Source organism: the organism of the source record quoted next, unplaced genomic scaffold, assembly GCF_019419815.1.
Source record: "Pyrus x bretschneideri cultivar Hongxiangsu unplaced genomic scaffold, Pyrus_bretschneideri_v1 Contig53, whole genome shotgun sequence".
Classification (NCBI taxonomy): Eukaryota; Viridiplantae; Streptophyta; class Magnoliopsida; order Rosales; family Rosaceae; genus Pyrus; species Pyrus x bretschneideri.
This window is the reverse complement of record NW_025999791.1, coordinates 3,017,554-3,027,979: the sequence shown is the minus strand read 5'-3', so window position 1 is coordinate 3,027,979 and position 10,426 is coordinate 3,017,554. Positions and strand designations below refer to the sequence as shown.

General features: G+C 35.8%; 1 protein-coding gene across 1 annotated transcript; it reads left to right on the top strand.

Moving 5' to 3' along the window:
- The first annotated feature begins 1,701 nt into the window (after nt 1-1,701).
- Nucleotides 1,702-3,265, top strand: LOC103963055. Its single transcript, XM_009375833.3, has 2 exons — nt 1,702-1,860; nt 2,179-3,265. Exon 2 carries the CDS (start codon nt 2,206-2,208, stop codon nt 2,734-2,736), a length of 531 nt encoding a protein of 176 aa, XP_009374108.1. The 5' UTR covers nt 1,702-1,860; nt 2,179-2,205; the 3' UTR covers nt 2,737-3,265.
- Nucleotides 3,266-10,426: the final 7,161 nt, after the last annotated feature.

Sequence of the window (10,426 nt, the reverse complement as noted above, 5' to 3'; positions counted from 1 at the left end):
ACTATGTGGTTTTTTACTGTTACCTTACAATTGTCCATGAGGCCAACAATGTAATAGTTTATTGTGTTCAATCTGCATTTGTCGTTCTTTCTAAAACATTATTTTAAAGCTAAATTATTTGCTTACACTTAAGTCAGTGTGCGTATATTTTTCTTTATTCATGCTGAGTACTCTAACACCTGACTTGATACGCTTAAGTCAATCTCCATTTCCCTATTCTTTTTATTCTTTGATAAGCTTCATATCCATTGTTTGTTTATGATAAGAGTGCAATTGGTTTCTCTGGTGGATTGCCATGGATGGAGTATGACGTCATAGTTCTGGGGAACAAGTCTCAAGAAATGCATTCTCGGTGGCCTTCCTCTCTTCGTTGGTGGTCTCAAGCTAACTCCATCATTTCTTTATTCCTTGCATTTCTTTTCTGAAGATTCTGTGGTAGCTGGCAAACCAAAAGATCCATGAACATTCCTTTCAAACATTCCTTTCATCAAAGACCTGGAGTGCAGGTGAATCAATTTTCACGAACTCATCATTAGAAACAGGAATTGTGAAAATGAAATCCTGGACCACGTCGTTCTTGCAACGAATAGACGAAGGCGTCGTCCCAAACTGAATGAATTTGTCCAAAAGAAGTAGCCAAGCCATTATGAAATGTAAAACCCAGAACACAAGCTTGAACCTTGGATTTCCTGCAATCAGAATCAAGAACTAGAGAAGCTACTACAGAATCTTCAGCTTTCTTGTTGAATAAAGAAACCAACTCCTTTGCGGTGCCTGCCTTGCGATTAGAATCAAGAAATGGAGGAATTTTCACATAATCTTTAGCTTCCCTGTCGAACAAATTGAAAACCTTTTCATCCTCCACAACCAAAGCTTTTCGAAAAAAACCCACAACTTTCTTGAAATTTGGAATTGGAACGAAATATTGCAAAACCATCGTAGTTGTGTTTGCCGTAGTCGCGAACCTTCTTAAATCTCTTCAATATGGGTCATAAACAAGGACGAGTCTTGGGCTTGTAACTTTGATGAAATTGAGAGAAGAACTAATTCACTCTCTCTTTTCCTCATGGAAGGATTGAAGCTTGAGAACGACTTGGTTCGATTTCTCAAAAGAGATAGGAGATGCCATTTTGATGAACGGCAGATGCGAACCCATATCGCATTTGTCCACAAAATCGTGGTATAGTTTCTCAAATCGAGCATCAGAAGAATCTTGACAAGCTTCCATGGCGTCAAATCGCTGGATTAGCACATTGAGAGTGTCGTTAATTGCAGCAAGATGGTTCTGAAATTTCATGGCTTCCTTCGTCGACGCACGATTCAATCGACAAAAGAGAAGGGATTGAGGGATCAAGACTGGCTCTAATACCAATGATAGAACGCCACTTCAACCTTTACTCAAACGCTAGATATACTAACAAGAACACTAATACAATCAAATATTCATTCACCCTTTTGCATATGCACATATCTCAACTTATATAGCTGGTTGCAGGCTAAAGAAATCCAACTCAACAATTGACACCTAGCTAACTAAGTGATGCCACTTGGCATCCTAACAGACTCAGCCACCCAAAGTCACGCGTGGCTAGAGCGGATATACCCTCTATGCACCTAATCTCCATTGTCTGCATTTTAGATTAATTTAAAGTAGAATATCGTTTGTATCAAAAAGAGAATATTTCATTTTGCTAGGGTCAAGACTCGCAGCCACCAGTTCTACAACCAACTGCAACCACTGGGGTTGTAATTTCAGCCACAATCAATGGCACTGCTGCTTTCGAGTCTAGCAATCCTGGCTTGGTGCGGTCGGAACCAACCTCGAATGCCAACCAAGATTTCGCCCAAGACGTAGTTAAGGTAAACAATATTTCCTCTTTGATTTGTGCGCTTGCGTGTGCTAGTTTTATTTGAACCTTTTCAATAACAAATCTGTTCAACTTCAAACACAAGAGTTAAGAGAAAGAAACTGAGCCTAACTCGATTGAAAATAGTAGAATTTGGAGGGATAAGTTTCCTTCAAAACTAATCTGTCTTCTAGCTTCAACTTGGACATAATTTGGAAGTTGGCATCCATATCTTTGTTTGAGATACATCATATATATCTATCCCATTCCAGTCCTTTGACACTAGCTTAAAGAGGCCTCATTAGTTTTCTTCAATGTCTTTCTGTTGTAGAGTCATGAGTTTGTAGAAGGTGAGGTGATGTGCTCTCTTGAAGAACTCCATCAACTTTTAGATCGAGCATCTGCACCCAATACACTGGCCAACTCCTCTATTTTGAATCCTACCATAGACTTGCAAGCCATAGCGACAACCAGAGCTACTTTAGAAACGGACTTTATTACTATGGCTTGCGAGGTTCAACGAACTTGCATGATTTCAAGCATCCAGAGCTTGGTAGATTCTAATTGCTTTTCCGCCGGCACCAGACCAATGATTATGGGTTTGTTGATGCAGCCAGAGCAATATCTTCCAGCCTACTCCAAAGCCTATTCTGAGTATAATAGGGGCAAAAACTTGACTGACCAAGTCCAAGCTACAAAACAGCTTCTTCAACCTAAGGTTCAGTTTTGTGATAGCAAGGAGAGAGAATTTCAAGAGCTTGTGAAAGGGAAAATGACGATTGAAGGCAAGCAGGCTGCGATACTTGCTGAAATTCATGGCATACATGCTGAAATTTGTGGCACCATCAAAGCGATGCTGGAACAAGTTGAGAAATTCCTCCTACAGTAAGATGAATTTAAAGAAAATGCGGGTAATCTCAAGACCACGTTGGATACTAGAGATGTCCTCTGGACAACCTTTAAGAAGATAATTCACCAGCACTGACTTGCGGCTTCTACACTTCTCCATTACATTAGTGATTGTATACAAGCTTCTAACAAGGACATGCACAGAACATTTTGGGGAGAGATCAAAGGTGCCTTCCGAAAGAGCTGTATATAGCAATTCCCATTACTTCTACTTGTGAAACCGAGTAATGGCTGAATTTTGTGTGCCTGGTATTCTACGACTTCTTTGACAACAAAGCAACCTCTGTTTCCTGCTGTTTCTTCCGGTACCTCTGAGCGGTTGCATTAACAATCTTGACAAGGAAGTCCAACAACATGAGCCATACCAAATTGTTCCAAACTGCCAAGGATTCTGAATTAGACAAACTGAAATAAAACCGCCCCTGAGATCAATATCGACAACATATAAATTAAATGCCAATGTAGAAGGATGCATTTTAATCAGCAGAGTTACCTTGATATTTGACGAAGGAGAAGCTGTGAGATACTTTTCCTTTGCCGCATCAATTTTTGCAATGAGGTTAAGGAAGGATAGCAGCAAAACCAGGAATGCAACTGAAAACCCAAATCAATTCATTCTCTATCCATTTAAGAAGTTGATTGTTGCAAACTGAGATGATCAAAACTGTGTGCATATATAGAAAATAAGCAAACCACCACCATTAATCATAAGCCAATACGTAACATACATTTGGTTGCCAAAATATATAGCAAAAGTGAAAACTAAAACATTTTGCGTAAGTGAAACCAAAACATACCAAAAGGAACTTAGCAAATTCTCCACACATAGGGCAAGTTTGGTATGTAGTAGAGTGTTTGGTAAATTTTTTTTTGTAAAAGTGCTTTAAAAAAAAAGTGTTATAGTGTTTGGTAAATTTTTATGTAAAAAACAGCTGTGACTCTATAAAATGACCAAAAAAAGTATAATACTGGGGTGGTGATGGTCGCGACAGCAGTGATGGATGACGATGGTGGTGATCAGTGGTGGTCTGTGTTCGGTGATGTCGGTGAGGAGAGATAGAAGTGGGAAAAGATGAGTTGAGTGGGAAAGGAGGCTAGGTCTCTCAAAGAAACAAATCTCATCCATTCATTCCACTTTAGAAACGGGCCGGCTCGGGGGCCTGTGCATCTATAGATTTGGACTCACTCTGCCTCATAAATACCACTGCCCCGTCCTGCCCCGCCCTATTTCTTCTTTAAAAAAATTAGATTCGGCCCGTACTTCTCCCGACCCGCGGTTCCTGGGTTTATTGATGGCAAAAAAACAATTATCGAACCAAAGGAGTAAACAACAGCAAGGAGATGAAAGGCACGAAGGAAGGCATCAAATGGAGAACTAATCAAGGTGTGTTTAATGTACAGAGTGGCTAGCAGATATTGAAGAGTCCTTCCATTTTCTTTTCTTCTAATGTTGTCAATAAATGAGCTTTAAACTGTTGTTGGCTACGTAGAAGAAAATCAAAATAGAAGAGGAAAAAGAAAAGCTCGACTGAACAATATTCTGGAGAAGCAGAGGACATGCGGCAAGAAAGCAGCAGCAGAGCCAATAATTTTTCAAGGATTTGTAAACTTAATTTTCATTTTTCTTATTATGGACTCATTGTCGTTTTTATCTATGTTTTAGAACTAATTTTCCTTAGCTAGGGTTACGATGTAGCCATGATTATGAATGCTTAAATTCTAAAGTGAATTATTTTCAAGTTTTCAATTTTCATTGAGTATCGTTTGTCGTGCTTATATGCTTGGTTATAGTCTTGGTGATTGGCTACCATCTTGACTCTTAGTAAATTTGATGCAAGCTATGCAGATGCCACGTTTTCAACTTGAGTGATAGCTTGCAAATAAATACCATAAATTATCTAGTAGTAGATGCCATACTCTAGGATTTGTGTAATCTTTATATAAATTTCCACTTATCGTAATGAGTTTCATTAGAGCAGCTCCAGCGTGTGTTGGAGCCTGAGGGTCAGACGAGTGAACAGGGCTAGAGAGCCCGGCGGATTTGGTCCAACGTGTGGCAGCCCGAGGGAGAGGCCTAGTATGAGTTACCAGCCTGAGAGCCCAAAGGCAACGTGATAGAATGCTGACATCAGGATGATGTCAGCCACAATATAAAATTAATAAAAATATAAAATATTAATAAAAAAGTAAAAAAATAATAAAAAATAAAAAAAATGTAAAACCCAGCCTTCGAACTTAATGGCTCTCGCCGGAGTTCGTTGCAGAGGCTAATGATACACCCACAAACAAATGGGAGATATCCAGTCCCTCATCCGCCGCAGCTGCCGTCGCACCCCACACCGCCTTCGCCCCTATCCAAATCGCACGATTGGGGATTTGTTTTTGGAGAGAGAGAGAGAGAGAGAGAGAGAGAGAGAGAGAGAGAGAGAGATTTTAACTAAGGAGTTAGCGATCCTTTACCTACTTAACTAAGGAAAAACTATGAATTTTTGCATGGATCGGCTATTGATGTTGTCAGAGTTTGAGGCCCTGCCTCCGGAGCTCAAGTGAGAGATAGCTGCTGAGCTTGAAAAAGAAAGAAAAAAAAAAACACAGAGCTTTTGAAATGATCATGATCCTGGTGTGTTGGCACCATGTGAAAAGAAGAAATAATAATAATAATAATAATAATAATAAGGTTTTGGAATGGTGCATCGGCACCATGTGAAAAAAAACAAAGGTTTTGGAATGGTGTGCTGCATCATGTGAAAAGAAAAAATTAAACATATAAAAATAAATTTTTTAATAGAAAGTGGTTCAATGAGACCGATTAAAAATCTTATCTGAAGGTACAAATAAAATTATTTTGTATTATTTTTTTTAAATAATAATATTTATTGCCTATTGCCAGGGCTATTCAATGTAGGGGTGGAAATGCAAAAGGTAGTTACTGTTCATTAAGGGCAGTTACTGTTCACTGGGTGGATTAAATAGTGAATAACCCGGGGAGGCCTTAGCAACGGTGGAACTGCTCTTATGTTAAAGTAATCCAAATGCCATGGATGGTTGCATAGTGGAATATACGTAATAGTCTAGATGTCATAGATGACACACCCCGATCGGAGTCGAGGCATGTTGGCCGACACCCAAAGGTGACGTAGCCAAAAGTGTAGGTGAAGTGGAAAAATATGAATAAATTTAAACCAAAGCTAGAAGTTATTTAAGCTAATAAAGAGTGCGGAGTAATGGGAAGAACTCATATTACACAAGTAGTCAGAGCATGGATGACAGTACGACATAAGTAAAGCAGTCGAATCTAGTTAAGATATTATTACACAACCAGAAATAAACTCCTACATTTACTTGAGTGGATGTCAGAATTGTCAGAGATCCCTCGTTCGCCACAGAAGATTCAGCTAACTAAGTCCTGGAGGGGCGAAAAACAGAAAGTGTGAGTGGGCAAAACAAAAGTTCAAGAAACACGTTTATTTTCATAACGTACTAACCCTTCGCCGTAAAACAAGTATATTTTCCGTAAAATCACACTACGTATAAGTATGAAATCAAATCAAATTCATCAATAATTCAAGAAATACAACAAATCATAATATCTCAAACGTAGCATATGAAAATCAGGTGCTCATCAGTATATGCAAGGAGAGAGAATTTCAAGACCTTGCAAAAAGGAAATCCTGGATTGAAGCCAGGAAGGCTGCAATGGTTGCGGAAATTTTCAGCGCCATCAAAGAGACTGAACTGATCCAGGCACAACTCGTGAAATTGCTCCTGCAACAAGATCAATTTAAAGAAAATGAGGATAACCCGAAGACCATCTTGGATATTGGAGATGGCCTCTGGACAACCTTGAAGAACGTAATTCACCCCCACCTCCCTACATGACTTCCTTTCTTGGGTTGCAGTTGGGCTGCAGTTATTTTTCCATTTCTTTTTGGTGTTGTTTCGGACGGTGTTCTTGGTAGATTGAAAAATCATGTTTAAGTCGTATTTTGGTCTTTTGAACTTTAATTGAAGTACTTTTATAAATTTTGGATGGTCAATAACGAGTGCATTTGCTTTGTGAACCTTGTATTTCTATTTTTTACTCTTGTAATCTCTCATCTTCGTTTGATCCGAAACAGAAAGATGAGGTTATAATCAGTATCTAATGCATGACAACGATAAATGGAAAAATTGGTTTTTGATGGATGTATAAAAAAGTCAGAGTTGGCTGCTCGGCATTCACTTTAAATACTCGGCATTCACTTTTAAAGAAAATGAGGATAACCTCAAGACCATCTTGGATATTGGAGATGGCCTTTGGACAACCTTGAAGAACATAATTCACCTCCACCTCCCTACCTGACTTCCTTTCTTGGGTTACATTGGGTAGGGTCGGTCCAGAAATTTTTGAGGCCCGGGGCGAGGTAAAAAAATGTGCCCTCATTTCATATAAAAAAATATATTTGTTTTCACACGTAAGACATCGATAAAATTAGAAACACTTCAAACTCAATAATTTAGAAACACGGAATAATTAATTTATTTTGTATCAAATGAAGGAAACTAAAAAACTTCGGGCTTACAAGTAGATGAATTATGAGTTTTTTTTTTTTCATCTGAACTTTTAAAGTGTTTTTGTATAAATTGTGAGTTATTTTTTCTTATTTACTAACCTCGTCAATATAAGACTAAAAAAATATTAATGTTTTTGAGTCTTTAAGGATATGTATAAGTAATGAATGAACACTAAATTAAACCTTTTGATGACACGTAATATTTTTGCAAATTTGGTGTAAAAATTTAGTCTATGCATTACTCTTTACTGAAGATTAGACTTGAATTGGAACGGATATTTAAAAATAACAACTCACATAGCTACTAGCTGGTAAATAAATTAACAACCAAACAAAAATTTGTAAAAATTGAAAAAATAAACATGCATATAGCATTTCGAACTTAGGACCTCTCGTTAATTTTAAACAACTTCTTGATCATTGCTTCTAATTAAACTTGTTGATCAATAAGAAAAATTTGTTAAAAATTTGAAAAAATTGAAAAAAATAAACATGCATATACCATTGCTTCTCATTAAACTTCTTGATCATTTAGCCAAATTTTATAACTTTATATTATTATGAAAAGAAATTTGTAAAAATAGGAATGTAAATAAGCACACATGGTGTTTTGAACCTAAGACCTCCTCATTCATTTTAAACAACAAAACCACCAATTCTAGTTAAATTTCTTTGTCACTAAACCAAATTTTATAAATTTATACTCTTATAAAAACATATATAAATATACCACCCTAATAATTTTGGTGCCCCCAATTTTTTTGGGCCCCGAACGGTCGCCCTACCCGTACTAGGCCTGGGTAGGGCCTGGCATTAGGGCTGTAGTTCTTTTTCCATTTCTTTTTGGTGTTGTTTCAGATGGTGTTCTGGGTACAATGAAAAATCATGGTCTCTTGAACTTTAATTGAAGTATTTTTATATTATATGACTTTTTTGGATTGTCAATAACGAGTGCATTTGTTTGTCAACCTTGTATTTCTATTTTTTTACTCTTGCAATCTCTCATCTTCGTTTGATCCGAAACGGAAGGATGAGGTTATAATTAGTATCTAAATGCATGACAACGATAAATGGAAAAATTGGTTTTGATGGATGTATAAAATCAGCAATAACCTAGTTTTCTTTATAATAATTTATTTAAAATTTGGTCATGTTAATTTTTTTTTATTTCAATCATGGTTAATGTTTAGGAAAGTTGAATATAACTATAGGTTCGACTTCGAGAGATTCTTTGTTAAAGTTTTTTGCCCTAACTATATATTATGATCTCAAAGTTTAAGATGATATTTAAATGAGGTCATTAAAAATTTAATTTTTTCAAATTGTTTCTTAAAGTTTTGAAACTATATCAATTTACACTTTTTGTAATATTAAATGTCTATTATACAATAAATTGATGAGTTTTTAGGTTATATGTTGCAAATGTGGCTTACATGTCAATCCAGTTACGGATTTTATGCTCATCATGTCATCAAATTAATGAAGATTGAGTTAATTCATTACACAAAATGTGTAAATTGATACAATTTCAAAATATTAGGGTGCAATGTGACAAATTAAAATTTGATGGCCCATTTTGAAAATCACGCAAAACATAGAGAGTGCAAAATATAAATAGCCAATGGAAAAAAAAAAAAAAAAAAAAAAAAAAAAAGCCAAGGGAAAAAGAATTTTAAAAAAATGAAAAGCTTTTCCTAAATGCAAAATGGAGTTCACCAAAAAGAAAACAAAACCCAATTGAAAATGAATGTTAAAAAAATGAAAAAGCTTTACTACCCAGAATTTTCTTGATTTTTATAATTTCATACATCAAGTTTTTTAATCCCAGTCAGGTATCTAAAGTGATAATTCTGGAACACTTTTATACATCCGTTAAGTTTTCAATTAAAACAGTCGTTAACTTGTGACGTAACACCCATGTGGACAATGACTGGGTGCCGCGGTCAATCTGAGTTCACATGGATATTAAAAAAAAAAAAAAATTAATTTAAAATTTTAAAAAAGCAAAAAGAAGAAGAAGGGATAAGATCATCTCCAACTCTTAGGTTAAAACCTAAATTTTCTAGGTCAAACATATAGTGCTAGGTTCGATTTTTTGCCAAAATCGAAACTTTGGTTTGGTTCGGTTTGGTTCATTTTTTTTCGATTTTTTCAGTTCGGTTTAATTTCGGTTCGGTTACGCTTTTTTTTTTTGAATTTTTTTTTTTAAATTTGAAATTTTAACAACTCCAACACAATCATAACATAAGCATTCCAACACAATAAAAATAAACATTTAAAGTTCAACTAGAATCATCAATCAAATGTTCCAAAGTCCAAAAATAAAAAAATAAAAAAAAATCAAAGTTTAAGTCTTCAAAAGTCCAAATTTAAAATAAACATCACACTTCAAGTATCCACACCTAAAATAAACATAACAAAGTCCAAACTTTAAAGAAATATTCCACTTAACTAAAATCATAACAAAGTGCTTCAAGGTTTCATGTCTTACACGCACTTATTCTCTTCAAGTCCTCAAACTCAACACTTAGGCGGCCTATGAGGCAACATAGTACCTTTCCTTGAACTTCCACTTGCCATTTCTACATACAAATAAAAAAAGAACGAACATAAGCATGCAACATAACATCTAATTTAAATAATCTAACAAAACCAAATCTAATAGTAAGATTACCTTTCTCAACTTCTTCACAAAACTCAATCTCCTCAAAAGTTGGTGAAATTAACATATATGAAATAGGCAAAAATTATCCTATGAAATTAACATATACCACTAGATACCACATTTTAAATTATAAGCAGAATTTAACATATATGAATAATGAATCTATGAAATAAGGAGAAGTAGATAACCATAACTCCAAGGTTCTAAAAAATATTAGGCGCTAGTTGGGTGGCGGGCTGGCACCTAGGGTCTAGGCGGCTTAGGAGGATTTAGGTAAATTGCTTGTATATCTTGTAAATAAGTGCATATTGGCACTTACAAAAAATTATACTTGTATGAAATCCATGGGTAAGATAATAAAAGAATGATAAAATGCAAAATAGCAAGATTCTAAAAGACACTAGGCGCTAGTCGGGCAGTTGACTAGAGCCTAGCGCTTAGGCTGACTAGGT

Excerpts from the sequence above, each read along its gene's own strand:
- LOC103963055 (XM_009375833.3), top strand. The coding sequence starts at position 2,206 with ATGTGCTCTCTTGAAGAACTCCATCAACTTTTAGATCGAGCATCTGCA.